We start from the raw sequence: 27814 nt of genomic DNA, 5'->3' as shown, positions 1-27814 counted from the left end.
CGTGGAATTGCACGAATGCGTGAACGAAATTAGAATAGGGACTACTTTGCCATCTCACGTCCACGCATTCTCGCATATGTTCTAGCAATTCACCGCTTTACGCGACGCATTTTTGACTGCGCCTTCGTACATACGTCAGGTTGTGCAAGTACGTGCCCCTCGTAAAACGGCCTTTAGAATCAGCCCATGCCAAATACTCTGACATCGTAGATGATGTAGTTTACATTTTCGCCTCCCGGGTTCAGGATTATACATATACAGCTAGATTTCTGCCCGCATGGTACCCACTCCTCTGCAGGTTGTTTTACACGGGGAATATCATTGCGCAGCTCAGGACTGCATTAATTTCTCATTATGGCGTACAATTGCGTGAATGTACGAACGGAATTAAGATGTGCTATTTTTCACTCCCACATTCATGCATTCTTGTATGCCTTCTAGCAATAGGGTGGTTTCCTATTATTTTTTTATTGCCTAAATCGAAAGATTATTACTCCTGGAGTACGTATTTCACGCTTTTAGATATTTAAATGACGATATCTATTTTTCGCGATTAAATTAAAAGTGAAAAATTTCAAGCGCGCAAAAACGCGACGCGTAAGTAGGAACGCATTTCTGGTTCCCCCTCCTGCCTTGTGAGGTGACCTTGATCGAGGCTCTGAGCGCTGATAGGACGCAGGATGCCAGCGGGTAGCTGAGTACCTTGCTGAATGGTAGCGCTTGGCTTAAAAAAGGTTTATTAATACCTTATCAAACGAAGAAAACTTTCCGACCTTAGCCAGTTTTAATAGGTGATTATTAAGACATGTTTCCCTGAGCTCTGTGCCTCATGCATGCATTGGTAACCTCAGACGATGTATAACTCCTATCCTCTCGTGTAGAAACTAGGTCCCTGTGACGTCACGTGGAGTGGAATCGCATGGGCGCCAATCTGGCCTTTTTCAAATGAGGATAAAATTTGACCCTTGCTATTCGTCTAAACCGGTATTTCAAAAACCAAATAATTTGTGTATTATGAATACACTAATGGTGGGTAACGAATAGCAATCAATGCCTTTCGTTTTCTTTGATGAAGGAAACTACCCTAATCGCGACGCAAGTTTGACTGCGAACTACACACGTCAGCTTGAGCAATTACGAGTTCAGTGTAAAACGTCCATATGGATATGCCTACCCGATAGGTCAATAGATCAGTAAGCGAGAGATACAAGACGATAGTTACCGAGTGCACAAAGAGCCTACAGACCATCAATAATAGATACGCATCCTGGTCTGTCGTGAATTAACACGTGGAATAATTAATTCGCTAAGCAAACCGTCCCAGCCTCAACCGAGAACAGACGTCACGATATTCGGTCGAGGCTAACGCTAATTTGCTGATAATTGCTCGGTATACATTCGCTCGCAGGGTCCTAAAGAGCATATGGGGTAGGCAAGGTCGGCCGGCCATCAGCCAACTTAATGACCCCTTCCTGACCCCTTCAAGGCCCCTCAATCAACGGAACGGCCATGGGGGGATCACACGGAAATTAGCGCGAGGCTAATCGGTGAGATTCAGCGGTCTAAGCGTCCCGTAAACTCAATCCAGACCGCTCACCCGTTGAGCGTTAATGGATTTACTCAGGGTAATTCTCGGAGATTCTCGGAAGGCGAGGCGGGATTTTCGCTTCCTCTTACGCGGTTCCCTGTATTCATCGGAGCGAATAAGCCAAGCATCGGGATTTGGGTCACGATTGGAAGAATAAATAGCGAAAATTGTCAGGAAAATTGGTACATACCTCTTAACTTGCGGAAATGGGAAAACCAACTACAACCGTGGAAAAGGCGTGTGGAATAATCTCACTAATGAGTAGAGATGCGTGAAAATCGCAAATGCGATATAGATGCGATGTGCGCAAATAAATGCGATATAGATGCAATGACTGAACTTTTATGATATTTTTACGCAAATTTGCCTTTTCGACGGCAAAATTCGTACATTTTGTGCCGAGCGCAGTTTAAATGCTCCGCCGACACTAACCGCTTAAAGCATGTGAGCGACTGGCCAGCTGCGCGTTGGCTGGGACTCTACGTGGCCGCGACCTACAAGTGGGCACGGGCAAGCTACACTTCCGCCACTATATGTCTTAATCCTTAATTTATTATTGTTCTACAACACAATTATTTAAAATATTCTGTATTTTGTCATATAACTGTGTTTCACTACATTTCATCGTCATCTACCTCATTATGAAAATAAAAAAATAGACGCTACAAAATGCGATAAACTGTTATTGAAAGTGCGATAAAATAAAAATGAAAGTGCGATTTTCACGTATTTCTACTAATGAGTAATGAAGGACGTTTAAAATAAAATCGAGAGATGAATGAATTTTCTCCCCACCTCTTCCTTGCTTCGACACTCACTCGAAATTCATCGAAGTTATGATTAATTTTACGAATGCGATTGCTCGTTTGGTAGCAATTATTAAAAACTTTATTGTTTGGTTTAATAGAATTTACTAATCGTTTTGCGTAATATTTATAGCGGACTGTCGTTCTTGTTTTGTTTATACCAATACGAAATTACAGTTGAAAGATTCCTAAACAGACCTTAATTAACACATATGTTGGTAGAAATGATTTTATTTTCATTATTTGTAATGGCGAGAACGTTTTAATTTTGTTTACGTTATCTTTCCTGTTTATTTCTCTTTTAATTATCCGTAATCGTCATCAATGGTGAATTAAAGACACTGAGTACTAGAAAACGTAGGATAAGTGCAATTATAGGTACCTATTACATTTTCAATTTTCTGTGCCACAACAATCTCGTTTTATTGAGTTACTAAGTTATTTAGCTTTTAACGTCTTCACAACAGTAAATTTTGTAATATCTTGTCTATCAAATTTGTCATCTGCTACTCACAAGATGATTCAACAGCGTATGATCATGGATACTAAAGCTGTAAGGAGATGTTTGTTTATTCCGTCACTTTAAAACTTTAATCAGTATGAAGTATAAAAATTCGCGATCATGATGAATAATCGTGTGATAAAATTCATTATACTACGCCTAATTCATGCCAAGGATCTCAGCTAGTACGTTATTGTCAACCTACATCAATGTAAAAACCTGAAAGAAAAGCTTACTTGCATCTAGATATTGAATACCTAATGCGTGCACCAAGTATTCCTCTTAAGCTTGCGAAGGTAAACTGTAGTCACACCTTATTCATATTTCAAAACAAAAGTTTAGTAACAATAATGATAATAAATTAAGACGCTTGTGTAAACAATTACGGCGTATGGATAACACTAGTTGTTACGAGTCCATTGCTACCACGCGGTGGTCCCTCGCTCAATGGGACCGCATTTTTCTCCACTTTTTTATATTTCTTCTGCCGAAACTTACGTTATACTCATGAATTTATGATTTTAAATCAATCAATGTATTTCTGAGTGGAAAAGTTTCATATGCGCTCGCTATGTCGGTTTTATTATCCTTTTGATTTTAGCAGTTTTCATCGTATCAGAAAGGAAAAACAATGGCAGGTTACACAACTTATCATCAGGATGATACTATGTATTGAAACCGGTCGCAGTACTAAATATATTGTGGAACCCGCCATTGCCTTTCCTTTCCGATAAACCATGAAGGAGTTCTATATGTTTCGCCTGCCACTATCGAATTTAATTCTTATCGAACTGCTGTGGCCACTTCGGTAACAATTACCATTCCAATTTGATAGAATTTATCAAACTGGTTTGGTATTTGTTACCGAATTTTTCAATATTACATATGAACCGAAAATTTTGATAAACATCATCAGAATGTTATAGTTATAACTAAATTTTTTCGGTGTTCCAGGCGTCTACTTAAAAAAAATCGATTTTTAAAAAATGTAATTTTTCGATTCTAAACGACGTCGTACGTCGAGAAACTATTTCATGGCCGATCGGAGTACTTTTAATTTTGGTCAAATCGTGCAATTTCACTATTTCGTGGATTATTATCTCTACAACTTATGGAGGTACCATGTTGCGCCATACAAATACGACGTAGGGAGATGTATGGGGAAGTGGGGGGTCGGGGGAGTGAGCACCCCCAACGAGCGAAAGTTAGTTCATTAAATTGAAGACATTTGGAATTAAGAAAAAAAAGCAACGATAGGAACAGCTTTCAATTAAAAAAGACATCAGAATATTTGCCACTGTTAAAAATTACTTCCTGCTCACCAGTTTCTCCTTCAGAAAATCAATAGCCTCATTGCTATAATTACGAGCGTCTCACAAAGGATTCCTTACGGCCAAAGCTAATTAAAAATGGTAGTTAAATAAACCAACCAACGCTATAACAAGGAAAACATCTTGATATAAGTTGTGGACCCACCTCTTTCGTTTTCAGGTAGTAACTGAATCCAAGAATTTTCAATAATTCATCTAATTAGACACCCTGACATTGAATTTTCTTGGAGTTGACTAAATATCTTCTTGGAGTTTCCAGTTTCCCTTCATAGTTTTCAGCCATCTCCGTCGATGAACTGGAACTCGCATTTGGGTCAGAAGGGTTCAATGTAAAAACTAGCATATTCTGCGAAGTTGGACCATACTATCCTTAAAAGAAGTAGTGATGAAACTAGTTTCTGTATTGGGGAAAATATATTTACATAGGTATGCGTAAATAAGTATGCAGATACAGTTTAGATCCGTCAATGTAATTACTATTAATATTAGTTTACAATAAGTATTGATTGCCCTAATCACAGCCTTTCATACCTCCTCTAACCATATAATAACGCTTTTTTCGCGAGAAATCATGTGTTTAAAATACAATCAATCATCTAAAAATTATTAGTATAGTATTAATTGTATTCAACGTAAAGCTTAGTCAACATTCATCATTATATTAAGGGTAAATAATTTAATTCAATAATAAAATGAAGTATTCAAATTTGGTGTACAGAAAAATGCGAACAAGGATCTACACTGCACACATTTAACGTTTCAAGGTGAGATAATAAGTATCCAAGCACGAAGTGCAACACGAAAATACCCAGTTGCGAGGTTTTTATGTTTCCCTAATTGCACTCGCGGTAAAGAAAACGTCGAAACACTATAGAATTCCTAAAATCGGCCACAAAATACCTTTCTGCGTGTCATGCGAATACTTGAACATTTCTTTACTACTGCCTTGTAAATCTTTGACAGTGTAAACGAATGCCTTCGAATTGAAAACACAATACATAGACATTCGATATATATTAGTATATATTTTATATAGTATTTATTCAGCATCTCATTCCATAAGGAAAAGGAGAGCAAGGTATACGGTCCTTGAATAAAAAGACAAACATTTTACCATAGAGACGGTATTTAACTCCAACACCTAATCATGGTGAGAAATTCCAAAACCGATATTGGAAATTGTTATTCGTTGACGGCCTCTTAAGATGGCGCATCATCCCTTCTCGATCGGTCGTATTTTGTCTTTCTGTTGACGAAACACTTAAAACACACTAAAAACTTATCTTATTATAATGAAAATTTCGGGGCAGGTTGAGTAAACATTTTCCAAAATTTGCATATATATCTAATTTGAAAATGCTAAACCTGAGAAAATACTGAGGTTGACTTTATAACTTTGCGAAGCAGGTAGATAAATGTAGCTCAGGGTCGAATTTATGTGCCCTTAAAGTTTCAATGTGACATGTGTTTCACATAAGAGTTTAGCTGGTAACGTGCTACCAAAAAAAGATAGAATGAATGGAATTATTGCGTCCTCTTCAATTTAGGACGCCTATACATCCCGACTACTCCGAATTTGAATGTACGACGCCGTCGCAGTACGAAGATGAGGGCTCTGTAATATATCTACATTCATCGATCACATACAGGGAGATGTATTATTTTTACCACAACTCCCGCACTTCACCTGACATCACGAATTGCAGAGTTCCATCGGCTTTGGGGCCTTATAAAACAAAAAAACAGGAGTTTACAACCGATGAGTGTTCATGGATACGAGAAAAATAGAATAAATATGTAAAAATGAAATTAGTCACCTAAAGGGTAACAGTTTATGATAACAAATTTATTAATTACAGTATGTAAGATACCACGTTGAATGCACAGAATCGGCTTTAGTGCACTTGTTCCTCGGATCAATACCGAGTCGTTACACTGAACGTCACCGACACTCACGAGATGCATGGAACAAAGTCAGTAGGTACAAAATCAGTCAAAGTTATCCCTCACTTTTCACCTTGGGATACCAGAATCCCTGAACTGCTGACCGTGAAAAATAGCCTGGATGATCTGAGTTTTGACCAAGAGCCTTCTGGAAGGCGGTACCCTCTTCAGTTCTGGAACCAGAGACAACATGAAGAGCCTGTCTTCATCACCAGACTGTTCTTCCCGGCTCGCCACTCCCGTCTTCAGGATCTCCAGCAGGCTCGTCCTAAAGTCCATCTTGCCGGAACCAGGCTTTCGTCCGCGCCTTGACCTCTCAACCTTGACCTTCTCGAGGGTGACCTCTTCAGAGACGCCGACGGTGGTCTCCGAAGTGCTGGCCGGGCGGGTCTCCCTCTCCTCTGCCTCGTCCTGACCCCCGTCTTCGGGGTCGCCCGAGTCGCTCTTCTCGGAGCCCGCGAGGTCACCGAAAGGGTCGCATGGGACACTGCTGTCGCCGTTGCTGTCATCTTCCGGCGCGGTCTCTTGGCAGCTGCGGTTGTCCTCGCTGCAGACCAGGGCAGACTTGAACCTCGGGGTCGTCGAGGAACTGGAGAAAAGACACATAAGAAGTCTCAATCCCCGTTCACAACAAATTAACCAGGCGTAATTTGACTAATCCAACAACTAATGGCGTTATCAGTGAATTTTTGTACAGCGAAATATTGATTTAACAAATAGCTGCGGTAAGGGAGAGAAAAAAGAAGAGATACGACCAGGATTAGTTCAATGGCGACGGAGACGTTATAAAAACTAGTTAATAATGCTTAAAAAATCGCAAGTTCAAGTAGGGACCTGGCGCATGCTATCGATGAGTGGCCCGTTCAAAATATCATCGTGTTTCAAGCAGCCGAAGAAAACCGACGGATTTGCTCCTATTTGGTTGGTCCTATTTAGTCCCTATTGTTCGGTGGCCAAAATATTCACGATCTACTTTTTTGTCTTTCAAAATTAGCTAATAAGTTTCAATTCCACTGTACGGCATTCAAATTATTCTTGAAAAAGTGAATAAAATTCCAGATATGTAATGCAGGATCAACTCTCAGGTTTTTTGTGAAACTGAAAATAACAAATAGAATCATATTCGCGGAGTTTATTCTTGTGTTGACGACAATTTTTCCAGATAATCCGTAATTAAATTCAGGTCTGAAGAGTAAGATCATTAAGAAGGGAACATGAGGACAAAGATGAAATTCAACTAACACTCTTGTTAGAGGGTTTAGGAGTGAGTTGATTTGAATTGTAATGGACCAGACCAATTAAGAGATATCCCTTCAGTGATAACATAACGATACCTCCACTATATAAGCGCTCAACAATCGCCCACCGAATCAAATCCGCTCATCTAGTACTATAAGGGCTATCTAGATGAGCAGATTTGATTCGGTGGGCGATTGTTGAGCGTTTATGCAGTAAAGATAACGATAAGCCGCACATCACCTTTGAAAACGATAATAGAGGTAGCTCGTCTAAATGACTACGTGAGGTTATTGCGTTCGTCTTATCCTTTCCTATCTCTACCCTTTCTTCACTACAATAGAGGTGCCGAGTGTCATAAACGGACTTTGAGTCCGACCTCAAGGGTGTATCCCCGCGAGCCCGCCCGAGGGTTTTCGTTCAATTGCAGAGGATTCTTTAGACAAAATTATCTTCTTTGCTACTGATGTAAATCAATAGAAATCTAAGCTTTTCACAGCTAATGTCAAACCTAAGTCGAGGGAGACCATATAAGTTGTTAAGAATCAATGGAAACTCTTTTTGAGTTTATTATTTCTTAGTTACGCCACGTTAATTTATAGCGAACAAGGGCTTAAGCTGATATATCGGACAAGATGAGATTGGAGTGACGAATAGCTGCACAGACGTAATGGTAATAATAATAATATTAAGAAACTTACATTTTAAAAAGTTTCAATGCAACTAGTTTAGCTTGTTACGACAGCATCAGGTGATTCAATTTACTTCAATTTGGATACATCATTTTAAGTATATCATTAAACAATAACGGCATGATCTTTATCATCTGTGCTTATTTATTGACCAATTAAATTGAATGAAAGAGAGAACTTTCATTGAATTTTGATCGTGATAGGTAGCTTCGTGGATTGCGAACAAAATTACTATTAGAAACAAGTACAGGAGCATAATGTATATTTGAATTCATTTAGGTGACTGACAGAGGGATAAACTGGTAGAGAAACAGTTCAACCATTTTTAGATTTTCTCAGAGGGTACTTTTCTCCTTAAAATAACCGAGTATCACCAACGCACTCAATAAAAACATGCCCTAAGATTACAATGCCCTTAATTCGGTGGTTAACCGCATCTAATTTAGTCATGGTAATACGAGGAGAGGGACTCAATTTTCAGAGCAAGAGAAGGTGGTTACATTGACCTTCGAGCGGTCATAAAAAATTAAGGGGCTCTTCTTTGCTTCCACCCACTCTCGGTAACCTTAAGAGTATCGCATACTTAGTCATGGCATGTGGTTCTACAGTTTCGGGGCAACGGATAATGAATGCAATATAATAAGTGCCTATTTATACGCTTACAAGGGGATACTTTGGGATTTGTATCTCATATACTAATTTTATAATTTACATACAATTATATTATAAATATTTACGAATCGTTTTGAGTTTTACTGGTACAGTAGGGACCAATAGTATAGATTGAATCACACGATCATTTTTTCCATTTCTCCCGAAGGGCAGCTCTTTAGGCATGGTTACACAGCACTGCAGGAACAAGTGACTTTGTACGCAGTCACGCGCACGGGGGCAAAGTTAAATATACCAACGGATGAAGTTGGCCTAGAAAAAATGGCTTGGTTGTGTAACTGCCTAATACACCTGACCGGCAATCGGGAGATCCGGGTTCGAATCCCGGCTAAGTCAAATATTTTTTCACGGTGAACTTCATACGTTGGCGTATTTAGCCTGGTTACACGGTACATTAACACGTACAAGTTAATGTAAGTTAGCGTGAATGATTTTGGTGGACTGGAACGGAATATGTACGAATGCATGAACCAAATTAGAACCGGTTCTATATTCTATGCATGCATTCGCACAAGTTGGGTTGTTACACGGTACTTTATTCCAATCATTCTTGCGTTCATACACTTAGAGATGAACCCGTACGTGTTAATGTATCGCGTAACCAGGCATATAAAGACCACTCCAACGAAGACGGAAAAAAAATGATCGTGTGAGTCAGGCTTAAGAAAAGCCGCCATCGAGTCCACTTTGGAAGAGGAGAAAGAGAGAGATTTCAAAGACCTAAATTTTTGAAAGGGTTACTTACATTTTATTTTGGTGCAGCGTTCCCAGGAAGGAGAGTCGGTCGAAATAAATGTATTTCCTCTTTTTCCGAACCACTCCTCCGCTCATCATTTTCAGTTCTCTTACATAGTGATCTCTCACGTTTTTCCATCTCTTTTGAATCTCCTTTGCTGTGAATACAATGCATCAAGGTAAATAATGAAAAAAGGTCAACTTTTCACAAGAAGTCAACATGAGCAATAATTTTAAAGCCAAATTTATTACATGGTAACTTCAATCCTTAAATATCTCAAATGATAGGAGGATTTAAGGGGGAGGGGGAGAGCACGAGGGCACGTGCCCCCCCCCCGGACGCTTAAAGAATAGACTTAGAAAGATAGAAGATTTTTAATACGGTTATCATTACGTTCTTTTTATTTTGTGTATTACGGAGCCTGAACCATTTAATTTAATATAAATCATTTTCAAATCAAAATAAAGAGAATATTTTTCGTTTTCTACAGTAGTTGTTGTATTTTTTAAATTCCAAATATGAGGAGACCTATCAGACCCCCCCAGAAAAAAATCCTGGATTCACCCCTTTATCAAATGAAGGTTTGCTGTCTGGAAATCTGGATGAATAAAAAGGTACAATCTGTTTAAATTGAACGTAATAACACGGGGACACTTTGATCCAATGAAGCGGCTACGCCATTTATCAGCGGCATGCCGTATTCACACATTTCGACCAAGTTTTAGAGCCAACTCTTCTGTATTCTCTTTCAGCACAAATCAGTTGACTCTTCGAAATATAGTCCATAATAAATAATATAAGGCATTATCCACGTTGTCTTTACATAAATAAAAAGTATGCGTACACCAGATGAAGCCTGACGGCGGGAAAACTCAAGAAGCCTTTGGGCTCGTGTAAAAACGTTAACAGTGAGTTTTTGTGCATTGAAATAGTAATTGAACACGTTTAAATAATTTAAGCTGCGGTAAGGGAGAGGATAACAAAGACAGACGCCATCAGAAGAGTTCAATGGCGTAGGAACCAGTTTATAAAGTTTAAAAAATGCGCGTGCTCAAGTTAGGATTTGGAAGTCCGTTCAAAATAGCTTCCTCTCTCAGGGAGCCGATGGAAACGGACGGATTTTCTCCTCGACATTTGACCCTATTAAGAGGCTGTCCCTATTATTCGGCGACCAAAATAACCACGATCTACGGTATTACCTTTCGAAACATACTATCAAGTTTCAATTAACCTTTAAGGTATTCAAATTGTTCTGGGAAATGCCAATGCAATTCTTGAAAGGTAGTCGCACGATCAACTCTCAGGTTTTTTTGTGAAACTGAAAATAATAACGAGGGCTTTTCGAAATCATAACCGAGTAGTCTGATGCTCAATTGTCGATGATTTTGCTCGTCAATCCGTAAGTATCTTCAGGTCTGCAGTAAAAAAGGAAACCTGCAAAATGGCAAACCATGTGCGCTAAAAACTAGTTTAGAAATAAATATCCACACTTTGAATTTAAAAAATAATAACGAGGGCTTTTCGAAATCATAACCGAGTAGTCTGATGCTCAATTGTCGATGATTTTGCTCGTCAATCCGTAAGTATCTTCAGGTCTGCAGTAAAAAAGGAAACCTTGAAAATGGCAAACCATGTGCGCTAAAAACTAGTTTAGAAATAAATATCCACACTTAGAATTTAAAAAATCAATTTCATAAGACGTAAATCTGTGCGAATTTAGGCTACGGTTTCGGGTTTGTCAGAATTTTAGTTTTTTCTTCATATGGAATATTAAGATTCTCTAAAAAAACTTTCACCTTGGTCTAGGATGGTAGGGCAATCACTGGGACAAAGACAAATATTACCTATTTTTATACGTAAAAGCTGTCAACATAACGTTAATACAGATTGTTGTGGTATATATTTGCGTCAACGTTAAAAAAATGACTCATGCATAATGAATAAAGGATATGAAAATTTTTAGGATTAAAGCGTATTGTGGGAAGATTTTCGGATCAGAAATTGTGGTGCTATTTCGCACTCGTTAGACCACATCTTGAATATGCGGCATGCGTAGGGGATCTGGTGCAGAAAGACTTCATCCATGAACTGAATAACAAACAAAGGTAAGCTATGCGATTCGCCAATAACTGCTACGGGCGTACAGCCAGCGTTACCCAGACGTTAAGCGAATTAGGCTGGGAGCCGCTAGGGATACGGATGCTGCGCGCTTGGCTTAGATTACTTGAACAATTGAGAATGGATATCTTTAAGAGCGACACGGAGAACATCGTATTACAGTCACATTATATTTCAGGATCCGAAATAGGCGAAAAATTGAGAGAGATATTTTGCCTAACGGATAGGTATGAGAATTTTACCCTGAACCATATGTAAAAATTAGTCGCAATTTTTGTGGAGCATTTGCATTTTTTATGCAAGCGGGTGGTGCCCTTACAACCGTTGCCACTCGTTTTTCTTGGCGGATTGGGGGATAGTATGGAGATGTAGATAAAGAGCTATAGCGTATCAAATTTTGTCCTAATGACTTTAACTTTTCAGCAATTATGGGCATCCATTGCCTAGCGTGGGGAAAACATCCAATACGATTTTATACGGAATTGAGGTGCTACAACTGTAAAATGAAAGAGTCAATATAACGTGATTAGTTTCTCAAGGGGGCTAAAAAGCAATAAAAACCGATTGTTTGACTATGGCATTGATTAATATATTTTCACTGAAATTGCAGCGAATTGCATCAAAGTTAAAGCTACGTGTGAAATTATCACAGCAACAATTAAAAATTAATTTCTTGCATCACACATTTTATCATTTAATTTAATATAATCAAAATTTCAGCTGTGGGATTTCATTTCAGCTAAAAGAAATGCATGTATTTAGGCTGACCCTGGGTTGCAAAATGAACAATTTACCACATATTAAAAAGTTCCACAGAAATTCAATACCCGTAAATATGGCATTAATTATTATTCATTGAAAAAATCATAAGTATTAGAGAACGTATAATCAGACAATATCATGGAAACCTCAATATAGCTTAACTTAAAAAAAAAATATTCCCAGAGCTGGGATACGAAGAAGAAAAATTTCCTCTTTGAATTTGAATTTTAAACCAACACGATTACTCTATGCTTTTAATATATTATTCCAGGAAATTGGTGGATTGAATAGGATTCAAATATTAATATTATGGAACAAAAACAAAAGCATTTTTGCTTAATTCCTTCATATGCATTAAAACATTTAAAAAAATAACGGTAGGCTGACTAACAACCACGAATGCTTATAGCAAATCGATATTAATTCATCTAAAATATTTTCCACGCCAGCTTTTAATTTTAGCCGAAGGATTGTTAAAAAAATGAATGCACGGAAAAAATGTCAAGTTAAAAAATGGAAGACTTATACGAACAGAGCATATAAAATGTGTGCAGCAAGAGAAATAACCGTGGTATTAGGCTGCCATTTACACGTGGAGTTTCTGCACGTGTAAAAAATAAGAGATTCATCCAACACACATTTAAATGTACCAGTAGCATCATTCAAACCATCAGCTAGCTGGATAGCTGAGATCCAGCGCTTCGAAAAAATTCAGAATGAACACATCGCGGTAGAAAAATGTATGGAAATTATCACCAACACCTATGCCATGCACTTGAGAGGAATTTTCCGAACGATTTGCTTTTTCCTGAATTGTTGTGCTCTAGTAAAATCTCTCATGGGCCGAAAAGGCCCACGATAATAAATTAATTGATATTAAACTCCTAGTACTTTCCTACGTGTACTTGTCGGAGGTAATAATTAAATTTTACCTTTAAAAATAAGGATATGTAATAAAACATGGATATGTAATAAAACATAGCTATGCAATAAAACATGGCTGCCCACGGAAATTTCTAGCATCAAGGTCCTTCATTCTCACGCTTCCTTTACGTCATATGATTCGATACCCCAATCGACCCTGGCCTTGCACATAATTGGGTCAAGCACCTGCTGCTACTGCAGCACCTTGCGCACGGCAGGAAATTTAGCCACAACACCCTAACAAACTATGAACTTGGGATCTAGCCCATGTCAGGTAACTAGGCTGCAGCGAGAATATGACTTATACGGCAACCTGACCTTGAGACTTCCAAGAAGTATACGCATACCGCAGGATAGTCACAGTTGCGCTGACACAGATACTTACACCATTATTGTATCAATGCAGCCATGGACAGCGAATGATGCCACAAAAATAGGTGCAATGTTACCTAATTACGCCGAAACTTGACGTATGACAGACAGTCAATAACGCAATGGGAGTTTCCTCTAGTTTTGGCACACTCGCGGGGCTGTCACAGCTGGGAAGTTCGAAATTTTCAGCTATTGACGAGCACAAAATCCATTGAAATCACACACACCGACTACTTAGTAGGTATTCTAATCATTATATTAGCGACTTTGATGAGGGATCACTTTGTCTATATTGGGAAATATTAAAAAAGATTGAAAATGTATTTATGCAGCATTTTAACGTAAAGTTGATAATAATGTTCAGTCTTTGGATACAAAGTATTCTTTTACTTTTTTATTTTAGTACTTTCATAAGTCAGAATGTTTTGAATTTATATGCTGCGAAGAACTTGACGCGAAAACCAATAAGTAAGACTTTCCTTGTTTGTAGTTCCCTTCATGCCTTCTTAGAAGAAGAAAATGATTTATTTTTGGTGTTTTATGTGTTTTTAACCTTTTGGCTGGCTTAAAATGTTAATGAATTGGTGATGGCAACTTCATTACAATTTTATACATCAAGAGAACCTAATTTCACGCAGCAAATATTTGTGCTATGGTTACTTATACACACTGAAAAAAAACTCACCATCATATTTATTATTTTAAGCACTATCCTGATTTGAAAATCTTAAATCGTAGCCTGCTACTAAAAATAACAACAGGAAAATGTGAATTGTCTTGCCCAAACGTAGTAGTACTGTAAATAAGTACCCAATAACAGCTACCCTATTCCGTTTCATTAAAATTTTCGGCGTCTATTGTTTGCTTTTTTTAGGACTAATAAATTCTCTCTCCTGAAATATTACGTTAAAAATGTAGCGCCACCTCATATCGAATATTATTTCATCATAGCACTGCGATATTTATATTGGTATACGGCAGCCCCCATTTCATCATTTCTCAGGCCACTTCCTTCAATAATGGGAGAATGAAATGCAATTTTCCACTTTTCGTAACGATTTAAAGAGGCATTTAATTTGAAATGCAATATATCATCTCCGGGAATATTATACAGTGTATTCAAAATCGGTCGTCTCATTAAAGCATAAAAAAGTGGAAAATGACATTTCATTCAATGATACAGTCGTCGCGGCGAAATAGGTCCGATATGGAAGAGAAGGACGTTAGCAGCAGCAGAGAAATTAAAAGTGGAAGCATTCGAAATGTGGTGCTACCGAAGAATGATGAGGACAAAATGGATCGATCGAATAAATACTGTAGAAGTGCTAAGAAGAGTGGGAGAAAAGAGAAATCTTCTAAAAACCTTAAGGAGAAGACAGTATAACTTAGTTGACAGCATTATTAGCATGATGTCCTCATGAAAACAATCGTATGAGGGCAGATGGAAGACCAGAAGGGCAAGGGACGGTCTCGAATGAGTTACATAGGATAGGATAACGATATAAAAGAGGGAGAAGATATTTACTCCCACTTTTTTCACTCCACATTCCCGCCCGTGCCTTTCGTAATAACCACCTTCTACACCTACCTGAATTCCGTCTTTCTCTCCCACAGAGATCACTGTTTTTACAGACTCCATACCTATTTCAACACAATTTTGTCTACTTATCCCTAGATCTCTCAGTGCCCTTCGGATTATTCAAGAGGCAGCTTCGAAAAGCCATCTTCTCCTGAAAATTTGTTTTATCCTTTTTATAATTTATGCTTGCTAAAAATTCATATTTTATTTTCAACTCTGTATCAGCCGATTTTGTATAATTAAATTATTATTATTATTAACTCCCTCGCCTGCCAAACAAGAGGTCGCGGGTTCGAGTTCCGCCTGGGTAGGTTTCCCCTGTCCAGGGCACGGTTGTTCGTGAACGTTTACTTGTTAAATTTGTTGAATACCCCGATGTAAAATGGCCAATATGAGCTGTATTCGGTGGTTTGAGAATAAAATAAAAATAAAATAAAATATTCTACTGATTAAGGTAGGTTTCCAAGTAGTACTTAAGAAGAATTCTGGGAGCCTCCCCTTCCATCAAGCACTTCCCTCTTCAATTCACAATAAGACCTACTCTCATTCTATTTATAATTCCCATTCTTTTCTTTCCTCACCCTCGTTAACCAAACATTCTACCCTCTAAAACTGTTTTAAACATCCCCTCCCCACTAAATTCTCGCTCCATCCATACCTTCTGTTTCCTCCGTATCTCATCTAAAAGCTGCCTCTCCTCACCCACCATGTCCAGCACTTGGTCATTCCTCCTCCTCTCCGTCCACTTCACCTTCTCCATTCTTCGCCACCCCCACACCTCGAATGCCTCGAGTCTTCCCTCGTCCTCCTTCCTAAGTGTCCACGTTTCCGCACCGTAAAGCGCTATACTCCAGATCAGGCTCTTTCCTAATATTTTCTTTAAATTCTTACATAGCGAACCTCTCATGAGCTTCTTCCTGTTCATAAACGCCTCCTTTGCTAATGCAAGAATAATTAAATAAATAAATAAAAAGAGAGGAAATGCGTCGCTATGGAAAGGCTAGTGGATAAGGAAGCGGAAAGTAGAGCTGCGTCAAACCAATCTTAGGATTGTTGATTTATGAGAATGGTGACAGCTAGTACGGTTTTGGAATGGTTGGGAGATATCGCTGCCAGGTATCTTGTCTAAGCAAAGGTACTAACGGTCAGTGATTCATTACGCGAATATAGAGGGAAAGGTATGCGGCCTTATTTGAAACCTTCGCCTGGTTCTGAAGCCCGCGAATGAACTGGGCTATTGGCCCTGGGGTTTGCATGGTCCCAACACAATCTTTTCCCTTTTGAAGCTGTCATTGGACAATGGACATCTTTCGACGTGGCTGTTGATGATGGAAAACTTCACTGCATCGAGCTAAGGCCCGTAAAGGACATGCAATTACACACTGCTACATGCACTTCGGTTTGACCAACTTGGTTCCCGTCTTACTACTATAAACGTTGTGTTTAAGTAGAGGGTGTTAAATAATTTTTTTAACCCTTCCTAACACAGAGATGCTTCAGGGAGAAATTAAATTTCAAGGCTTCTGATTTTACAAACGTGAAAAATTTCTGGTAAATCATAATTATTTTGGCAGCTACAGGTTTCAGCATTAAACTTTGCAGCACAAAAACAACACGTAGTTTAAATATTTCCTGATTAAAAATAAAATGTATATATTTTTGATGTACCTCAGAAGCAACATGGGGTTATAATGAGTTACATGGAGTGGTATAGGGCTCTGCATTGCTTCAAATCAACGAAAATAAATAGTAAGGCAAATCCATTTTCCTTCTAATCCTTAAAGAATTTCTGTGTGGTTGAGAAATTGCCGAGGAGACAAATGGAAACATTGTCTAACTACATCGCCACTAGGGTAAGGTGATTCAAGTGACGATTACGCCAACATTTTTTCCCGTAATTGCTTATATTGTCAATTATAATTTATTTATCTCAATTACCCCCGAAAACAGCACAATGAGGCCTTTACATCAGGAGTTTTAACAATCAACAACAGAAGTTCACACACACCCATGTCCTGGAAGGGGCAACCTATCCAGGTGGGACTCGAACCCGCGACCTTCGGTATGTTAGGTCTGCCGCCACCGAGGCCGACTATACTTACAAATGCCAGTTTATACTCGTAGAACAAACTTCACATAGTAGAGGAATTAGTCTAAATTATTGAAAATTGCAGCTGCAAGGTGCATGAAACCAGCACTTTCTGACTCAGATTCATCACTTTTAGCATTGAATTGATAATGTGTATAGAAAAACTGCCCAAATTTTCAATATTTTTCATTAGATCGGCCTTACATCAACCTTAGACCCCTATTCCTTTAGTCATTGATGTCCCTCTTCCTTGTGACGGAGGGACAGCTGATGCGACCCGCTGGAAGCCGTCTCCATCCTGCCGAAAGAGAGAATGGACAGCTTGGGGGAAGTGCACTAAAAGCACGCGCCCGAGTTCAAAGGCTGCGAACAAAGGGAGGGGAGGGAGTGCGGGTAGGGAGGCAGGAAGCTGTGACGTATGCCCAGCGTGGCGGACGGCCGCAGGAACTCGACGCGTCTGGCCGCGCGCGTTGCATCGTCGCCGCGACGGCGTCGGCCGCCGACGCCGTCTATTTTTAGAAAACCACCCCTCCTTCCACACGCTGTAGGTGGGATGGGGAATAGGGGAGGTGGAGTCGGAGGGGAGGGGAAGGCAGTGGTGTGGGGCGACACGGAGAAAACCTTGGCTGACAAAGACGGGCATATAACCTGAATTAAGCCCTCGTATTTCTTGGTTAAAACTCTCGTGGGTAATTTTAGCTATTCGAGACGTTTATTCAGGTGAGCACCGCACACTTATTCGGCTTGTTTCCCGACGTTTAGTGGCCGCTGCTGCTCACTTTTCCAGAAAGCCGTTTTAGACGGGCACGTCATTGCGCAGGTTAGTACTGAAAGCATGTTGAAATTCCGAGAATGTGAGCTTGGAATTAGAGCAGGGGCTGTTTTGCCATCTCGCATCCATGCATGTGCTCCAGCAATGCACCGCTGTACACGACGCATAATTTGACTGCGCCTTCTTACATACGCTCGATTGCGCAATGACGTGCCTAGTGTAAAACAGCCTTTGGTAAATATCATTCCCTTAACCCAATTTCATACGGGGCACGTAATTTGCAGAAGTGCAATTGTTTCCCTATATGGCGCGGCATTGCGCGAATGCACGAAATGATTCGAAATGAGAACGGGCTATTTTGCCATCTCACGTCCATTCATTCTCGCATGGGTTCAAGCCATTGACCACTTTACGCGACAGAATTTTGAATGCGCCTTCATACACTCGTCATATTGTGCGATTACGTGCGCCGGGTAAAACGTTCTTATGATAAGTATACCCGACAGGTAAGTCACTAGGTTAGTAAGCGATACAAGACTAAATAAGCTCTCATAAAAATTTTTTTTTTAAAAACCAGCCTTTATATTTAGATTACAGGGGATGAGCAACGTTTATATATGACACAAAGCAAAATAACTCAGTGACCCCGAAAAACCAAAAGTGACGTATTAAAGGGGTGGTTAAAGGGGGGTTGGAGAGAAAAAGTTATATTTTCATGTATTGTCATCGGAAATGAAGAAGTGTGCAAAAGTTCAGCGTTTTTGCTTCACAGGAAGTGAGTCAAATTTCAGTTACAAGATTTGTACCAGACAAACAAACAGACAAACAGACAGGTTGGTGAGTTGATATAAAGGCTGGAAAAACACGATTGTCTCCAGTAAGCCGACAGTCTTAGACAGTGGAAACGAGACTCCAGGGCGGGCAAGGATACACTCCTGGGGCAGGTACTGTAAGCGCGAGATTTTCTCTTCTGCACCCAGAAGGGGAAGGACGGGAAGGAACACGGAAGGAGGCGCCGCCGCGATAGGAGCCCGACGACGCCCCCTAGGAGGGGATAGGGAAGGAAGGGAAGGGACGAGGAATCCCGCACCGTCACAGAGGCGGGCGGGTCATGCAATTAGCGAAACCAAGCTCACGCAATTAATGTGCCAGCGATATTAGTGCATTTCCCTATGAGGAAGAAAAATCCATCGATCAAATCGCTAGATTCAGCCTTAGACAGCAAACGAACGTCTTATGAAGATATAATACGGACCATAGCCATCGTGAGTTACATTTAATTCGAAGATACCGATAAGGATGTCACGCGAGCGATAAAATTGAGAAATATCTTCTTCTGCCCGATAATACTTAGGCCTCCGGAACGACACAACTTTGGAGACTTGTTTTCTCCAGTAGATACCTTCGATAGACTGAAGGCACTACCGAGACTGAAATGATGTGAGATCGCCGGTCTCAGCGAATCGAAAGCCGGCCTCGGAGGCGACGGGTTAAAGACCTCGAAGGAAAAACAGGAAGTCGCGGGTTCGAGTCCCGCCTGGATTAGTTACCCCTATCCAGGGCATGGTTGTTTGTGTACGTTAAATCGATCACATGATAATAACCCCGATGTAAAAGGCCATATAGTGCTGTTTTCGGTGGTATGGAAATAAATAGTACTTTCTACGGGAATATTTCGTTCCTTTTTCCTTTCACATACTATAGCATAACTTCTTCGCCTTTGATAAAAAGAAGAACAAAATGGTAATTTCCACACTTTTAATGTCACAACTCAGCAACTGACCATGGTTTCAACACGTAAGTGTCATTTTCAAGGTGAAAAATCCAGTACTCTCTCGGTATATACTTATACCCAGGCCAAGGTAGGAGGTGGGGGCATACAGTGGCGGATACAGATGGGGGGCGCAGGGGGCGCGCGCCCCCCCCTTGCGGGTCCGCTTGTATTGCCGAACATTGCAAAACCACAATTGTAACTTTTTTATATCATAAGATGGCATTGTCTATTACATGTTTATAATCACTTTAAATAAAATTTCCAATTACTTTGCCTGTGACTTGATCATCTTTTATTACGATAAAAGTAAAGACAACTCAAGATATGTTGCGCCCCCCCCTTGAGTTTTTCCTGTATCCGCCACTGGGGGCATATGGAATTAGGTGTGGGGGAGTGGGAGGGGAAACGGTTTTGGTGAACAAGTGAATGAAGGACGAAAACATACATCGAGTGGATCGGAGTGAAGGTCAGGGTTTTGACGTCATGGGGATGCATTTTAACAATGGAGAGTCAGTACAAAATAAAACACCATTACAAAGCCCATCCGGGCTATTGGCAATTTCGAATTTTTCCATAAAATCTAGTTTAAGCCCTTTGTCAATTTGTCAACCATTGTGTTCTTCTTTTTATCATGGATATAAAGAACTTCCACAAAATCGAGCCGGATACGATTTTATACGTTCTAAGCCTTTAATCTCGAATCAGCCTTTTTATAGCTGAGATGAAAAAGAAATAAAAAACAAGGCCATTATTGTGAGTAGGTGTAAGAGGGCACTTTTTAAAGACAAGAGAATGAATATTTCTGACCCCGGAACTCATGCTTGATAAGGAATCGTACTCAGGAATTTCCTTTCTCTTGGTATTTACGTGAACTAGGTAGTTATTATTTATTCGTTCGAAACGGCCCAAGCCAATAAAGTTTATTCAATACCGCATTGCAATACAGAGCTAGTCATCGAATCAAGTAACCAACAAAATACATAAAATGTTGTCCGTGGAGCTGAGCAAAAAAGAAGGGTACATGAGCTAAATATCAAAATAAAATGTACCCTACGACGTCAGTAACCAACGAAAGAACCGCTTACGAGCTAAATTAAAAAGGCGGAAGCACGAATACTACTACAAAATGGGATCCTCAAGTCGGCCGGTAAATGTGTTGTCACCCACCTCGCATTTGAATGGGTTCACGAAAGTTGCCACAATGTCACTGAGGGACAAAGTGATCCAAATTTCACTCGGAAATAAGCTATAATTAGGGGTCTAATCAGAAATTTAAATATATGACGATGTTATCTATCAAATTCAAAACATCTCAATGCTATCAGTCGCAATGATAAACAGTATACTGCAAAATGTGGATCGTATTGCACTCATCACCGCGCCGCGGACATTTTTGAAAACCGAATAAAATGCGACCGAAGTGGCAACAAAAATCAGCCTTATATGGGATGGAATTGGGCCTTCTCTTTGCAGTCCCCTTGAGCGGAAGCAGTGAGCAGTGGCGTAGCCAGAGGACTTTCGTTCGGGGGGGAGGGGGTGGGGGGGGGTCTAAAATCAGGGAGGAAAAATTTTTTGAAAAACATGATACTAAGTATAGGGTTTTTAACTAATTTTAGCACTTTCCATAATGGAAAATACTTCATTTGTTGAAGAAACATTTTGCTAAAATCATGACTTCTCAACATGTTTGCCTTTAATGAAGGAAAATAATTGTGTTTTTATATTTCGGGGGGTGGGGGAGTCCGGACCCCACGGAACCCCCCCCCCTCTTGCTACGCCACTGGGCGGAAGGTTGAATTTCAAGCGAAGCGAGGAAAACGCACCAGATTCAAATAGGGTATTCCCGAACTCAACTGCAAATCTTTGCTTTTGTTGCTTTCACTCACCAGGATTTTTACTTCGAGAAACTACACTAGAAGAGTAGTCGTGTTAGGGGCTATTGCGGCAGGTCATGTGTGGCGATTCGGACGGTCAAGAGATTTGTAAACGAGCCCATATCGGCCCTTCGCCATTCGGTTGGTCAGCATTCTTCTCGGCTTCGTACCTAAGCGATTTCCCTTATATTATCATGAGTTTCTTTTTACTGAGAGCAAGGTACAAGGTAATCATAACTATATAACAAAAGTTTCATTGAAAAAACATTGAGGAGCTTAGCATTGTAGCCGAGATCTTTATTTCTCACCCAAAAATCGATTATGAAACACATTTTCCTTGCAGCAGTTTAGTTACCGAAAATATCGGTTTGAATAAGTTCTAAAATATAATTATATAAAGAAAGATTCTTCAAACTCTCTTCACTGTTGTGAGAGAAAGAGTGGACCTTTTTTGTGGCAACAGAAGCATCTATCGGTAGGAATTATCCACAACAGGTAATGATCAGGATTAATATTTTGTAAATATGGAAACAAGCATTATATAGTTCCCTAAAAAACATTCTATAAATTTCAAATTTCTTATCCCAAATAGAAAAAAATCCAATAATTTTGCTCTATAGCTCCTCTAAGACTCGTTCGACAAATTCAATTCTTTCGATTTCATTCAATTCATTTCCTAGGCATTAGAAAATTTTAAACAAAAATTATCAAGCTCTACATCTACATTTACTTACAGAACGGGTACCCTGAAAGTATACTGAGGTTCCAATATGATATTCTCCGAGTCGCTTTCCAAGATTCTGCTGTTCTCAATTGCTCAAGCAATCTAGCGCGCAGCCTCCGAGTCTCTAGGGGCTGCCAGCCTGATTCGTTTAACATCTGTGTAACACAAAATCTCTAATTAACCTGATAATTACAATTTCCCTCTTAGTGGGATGTACTCGGAGCTATGACTTCGCCGTCAATAATTAATTGAAGAACAATAATGAAAGCACTAAAAGCTATTATCCAGACTGATTACATGAGTTACCTTCAATATTCAGAGTCTACTCTATACGCAGTTATAATTTGAACGTGGTAATGAAAGTAATATGAAAAAAAACTAGCTATTTTATTTCTTTACGCCAGAGAATGGGGTGTAAAATAAAATGAACTCGCAATGAATGTACCTCCCACTAAGGCACAAGAACGATCACTGGGGCGAAACTAATAACCATAGCCACGATTTACATTAAATTATGGTGAAAGTAACCACCGTTTTTTTAAAACACGTCTCTTCATATGAAATCTAATTTCCTAAAGCGGAAAATTGGTGAACAAATTTAAGAAAGAAGATGCATTACTCCAGCTCGACTGTCAATATTCGGATCTTTTTCCATGGTGCATTAATGTTTGAAACTTAAAAGTATCATCTTTAAACTTATATATCATCATAAACTTTTCAGGGCGGATACAAATAGCCATAGCCAATGTTTACCGGTGCCTAAAAAACATAGGAGGTGTGATCACAAATTAATGGGAACTAATTTTTTTAATTTCTCGCTAGTTTTGAAAGTCCGATTGTCAAAATATTTTTTTATTACGCTGAAACCATGCCCCTGAAGTATGATGAAAGTTTCATATACAATCATTGTTCACTTTGTATGCGGCAGCCGCTTAGTTTAGGCGTTTTTATGAGCTCGGGGATTTTCGCCAAGCACTTCATTGCTTGTTCGCGAATTTTTGGCCAAAAACAATACTATAACGATGTCCTAGCTTCCATATTCGACATAAATGGCTCCTTGTGATTTTTATCAATTTCCAAAAATAAAGAGAAACCTTAGTGGGCCATGGTTTTACAAACATATATGACATTAAAATAAATCGCTTACAGAGAGGAAGGCTATCATAAAGATCGAGTTTGAGAAGCTTTTCAAGGATTGGATGATGTGCTGGCACAGATCTATTATAAAATGGGGACTATAGTGACAGCAAAATATTTAATGAAATAAATATATAAATATTTTTCAAAAACTAAAAAATTAATTAAACCGGTGGTTTAGCGGGAATAAACAGAATGTTAAAGACTAATATGCCAAGAATATTTACTAACAGTCTAACACTAGAAATCCTTTAGCGGAAAATATCTCAATGTAAACAAAATTGTCGGCCTCTTGTTGTTTTCCTCGGTGGTGCTGGGGATAAGTCCGTGTCTATCATACCGAAGGTCGCGGGTTTGAGTCCCGCCTAAATACAATGACCCTATTCAGGGCACGGGTGTGTTTGATGGTCCCTTGTTAGTTGAAAGTGAGTTAGACTCAGGGAAAATACTGAGACAATATTTTAACGATGGAGGCAAACGCAAATGTTGACTGTGTGCTAGAAACACGCCGAGTATTTTTAAATGATAATTGAAGGTTAAACAGGCAATTCGTCATGAAAAAACCAGGTCGAAGAGGTTTGATGCGTCATGACGAATTATGTGCATACGATAATACCCAGGAAAAAACTCTCGCCGCTCTTTGCAGCCCTTTCATAGCGAGTAATGAACATCCCTATTACACAGGGCCACTGAGGGCCAGGCAAAGCCCCGGGGGTAAGGCATTGGTCGGATAGCCAGTTGACGGGTGGGCTAGTTCTGAATCTGTAACATGTTATTTGTGCATTTTTGGCTCCGCTGGCCTCTTCTTGCAAAACAAATGTAATTTTAAACAAATGCTACAAGTAACTTGTTACATATGACATGTTTATGTAACATGTTACACGGTGTAAATTCACCTTTAGGATTGTCAACTAATGGCTGCGACAATTCCATTATTTCCAAAAAGTGTCCAAAATTTTCTAGTCACGCAAGTAAGAATTAGGAGCATTTGGTAGGTGAGGGATCATCGAAAAACTCTTTCAAAGCAGAATGTTAAACAACCTGGACGTCGGACCATATCAATTTCCCAAGCGTGCCACATTATGTAATGATCTATGATGATCCCTTATTGGAGGCAAGAGCCAGGAAATATGGATTTAAATGTTTCACACTATTTCATTTGAATCCATAGACAAAGGGGAGTCACCCGTTAGGGTAGGTTTACATGAACCATTTTACTAATCGCCTCAACCTGTCACCCTTTTCACATCGAATACACTGATTCTTTGGCAGGAGACGAAATACTTTCCTCGTCACTCTACAATAGTGTGCCTAATATTTAACTTTAAATAAGTTCACCCCAGTTAAAAATAAAGCCAACGCAAAATACACTATTGTTCGCAAGAAGGATTAATGGTATTAAACAACCGGGGCATAAAAAGCGATCCATTGTTCGTTCGCAAATACGTCGGCGGGAATGGTGAAGCTAACTTAAAAAGGGAAAGGGCGCGCGCTTATAGGGTTGACTAAGCAAGTAAAAGAGTGGGGGGAAGCAGGTGTTAGGTAAGGATTCACCCCTTTGGTCACGTGGCAACTGAAGGATGGAAAGCGTAAACAAAGAGTTGCACACATTTTACTACGACAAAGCAAATCCATGTGAGTTCGTAGCCGACAAGAGATCCTACCTAAACGATTTAGGCGAACAAAATAATTGGAAAACTTCATCACCGCAATTTCTTACTACGTAGTCATAATGGGTTTACTCTCACAATGTTTCGTTGCCAGAATGCCGCTTGTATTTTCCTCATCTAGGACATTAACAACAAACAAAAAACTTCCAGGATAATTTCCAAACAGCATACCATATTTTTTTTCGAGAGCAATAGTTATAAAAATAAAAATACCGCGGAACATAATTTCTTACACCAATGGATAGGTGGAGAATGTATTATTTTAATACACCACAGAAATGTACCCATTACATTAAGGCGTAATTCATGAGTGCCACGTTAAGGTGCACTTACACTGTGTAACATGTTATGAAACTTGTTATATCATACGATATTTTGTTTTATAACACAATGTTACATGTAACATGTTACACGGATTTGTAGCTTTTTTCGTAAAAACATGTTAAATGTAATTTGTTTTATATAATATGTTAAACAGTGTAAACGCACCTTTAGGCCTCGAGGTCAAACTACCCAGGGAGACAGCAAAAAGAAGCTACCACTTGCACAAACCAAAGAAAGTTTAATGGATGCAATAGGAGTACGAGCAAGCCTAGCGTAGTTTGACGTCTCGCCGGAAGAGGCGCACTGTGACGTTACATTGCTTAAGTAAATATAATTTGGGAAGACTAACTATAGTAAAGCAATTTTGATACAAGTAGCAATGAACTTGCCACTAGAAGAACTGGACACTTCCCTAACAAATTTGTTCTCGGCAATGACTTTAAGATTGATAACCAATTGCTAAGACGGCACAAACTGTTGAATGGGGCACATCTCGCAGTATACGAGACAAGTAAGTGGGGGGAACGAGACATTAACCAACAAGGCATGTATTAACAAAAGATCATGAATAAAACTTACCTTTTTCTTGCCTGATGAACGGCGACAATGTTTCCCAGCCTGCGGTACACGCCTTGATAACCTCTTGCCAAGCCTGATACTTCTTAGTACGGTCATTGTACTCCTCAAGGCTGCTATTCCAAATAACAGGTCGGGCCTTCACTTCGGCGATCAGGTGCTCCACTTCGATGGGCTCGTAGTAAGACTCCATGTCTTTGCACGAGCCGACGAAAATCTACCCTCCACTGAAAAACCTTGCGACCACTCCAACTCTCGACGATCGAGTGCGTCCTTGGCCGCTGGGGCGGCGGAAAACGCCGACTAACCGGCGCCGGCTGCCGTCGAATCACGCGCGTAGGGATATAACCCTCCCCCCGTCCCTTCGCATGGGCCGCATACCCGAGGCCCGCATTCCCCCCCTCCGGCGGCGGCCTACTCCCCGTCGCGGAAGACCACTCCGCCGTCGCCAGGCACCCTCTCCCGCCGTCCGCCCCCCCTTCTCCCGCCGCTGTGGCGGCGTCAGTCGTCCCGAGAACGCCGAGGTGCCGCCCAGAGGCAGACGGTGGTCGCGGCGGCGCTCGATAAGGCCGGGGGTCGGCCAGCGCCGCGCGCGCCGATCCGCCGACCGCCCGCCGCGAGCTATCACCGCCACCGCGCGGCGCGGAGGGGAAGCACCAGGAGCGGGCGAGGTTGTCGGTCGGCGGCGGGCCGTTTTAACCCCTTACGCTGTAATGACGACTCTAGCTCGTCATGAACCTTCGACGCCAAACCGCGCAATGACGAGTGAATCTCGTCATCGGATTTTCATAATTCTATTTAGAGGAATGTAATATAATTATTTTGATATCTCAAAAACGTTAAAACATACATAGCATACATAAATAATTCATACTTCATGAAACATGATGCATTGGAAGGATTAAAATGTTTTTATTCGAGTAACGATAGCTGTGTTCTCCATGATTAATAATCACATTTTATTTCACGGTTTCACCTTGATTACAAATTACCAAATATCATTTCACTACCTACCATTAAAAAAAACACTGAAAAAATAAATAGAGAATAGGAGCAGGATATTCAGCAAATTAATCGAAGTGGAAGGGGTTAATGATCTATTTAATAATCTATTTTACTTATTTGGATCAGTATTACTTATAGAATGGTGTTAGGATAAATCAAATCTCCCTCAGGAAGCCGTAAAACTAGCCATTTTGAACCATTATTCTTAAAATTTTTCTCGAGGAGGGCCCGCGCAACTTCTGCTTCCCCTGGTGGATATGCAATACACCCACACCCGTAAGTATTAGTTGGGCCTAAACCCCCCCCCCTAGCCTTAATTCCTGGCTGCGCCCCTGCTTGGGTAGGACTAACCACTCCCACTTAGACCAAAGCATTGACCATCCCGCAAGGGTCAGTTGCTATTAGTGGTGAAATTTTTGGTCATAACTCGTTAATACATTAGAATAAAATATGAAACCCTGTAAAACTTTTTATCTTATTTCATCCATAGGCTCCGCGAATTTATGTCTCAAACATATTTTCCAAGGGAAAAATTATTATCAATCACCACGGTTACGTTCTACAACCAGTTCAGCAGAAAATAAAAGTTTACGAGTGTAAACTAGTC

General features: G+C 40.0%; 1 protein-coding gene across 1 annotated transcript; it reads right to left on the bottom strand.

Moving 5' to 3' along the window:
- Positions 1-6045: 6045 nt before the first annotated feature.
- LOC124167827 lies at positions 6046-26628 on the bottom strand. The gene is made up of 3 exons (XM_046545866.1): positions 26206-26628; positions 9517-9664; positions 6046-6760 (listed from the first exon to the last, which is right to left on the bottom strand). The coding sequence occupies exons 1-3, from the start codon at positions 26393-26395 to the stop codon at positions 6241-6243; spliced, it is 858 nt and encodes a 285-aa protein (XP_046401822.1). The 5' UTR covers positions 26396-26628; the 3' UTR covers positions 6046-6240.
- Positions 26629-27814: the final 1186 nt, after the last annotated feature.

Source organism: Ischnura elegans, chromosome 11 (assembly GCF_921293095.1).
Source record: "Ischnura elegans chromosome 11, ioIscEleg1.1, whole genome shotgun sequence".
Taxonomy (NCBI): domain Eukaryota; kingdom Metazoa; phylum Arthropoda; class Insecta; order Odonata; family Coenagrionidae; genus Ischnura; species Ischnura elegans.
This window is presented reverse-complemented; position numbering and strand designations above follow the sequence as displayed.

What these genes read in the sequence shown, in the direction of transcription:
- LOC124167827 (XM_046545866.1), bottom strand. Translation starts at nt 26,395, where the DNA reads ATGGAGTCTTACTACGAGCCCATCGAAGTGGAGCACCTGATCGCCGAA. An exon ending in GTTCATCAGGCAAGAAAAAG is followed by an intron (nt 9,665 to 26,205) that starts GTAAGTTTTATT and finishes TTGTATTCACAG; the next exon opens with CAAAGGAGATTCAAAAGAGA. An exon ending in ACGCTGCACCAAAATAAAAT is followed by an intron (nt 6,761 to 9,516) that starts GTAAGTAACCCT and finishes TCTTTTCTCCAG; the next exon opens with TTCCTCGACGACCCCGAGGT.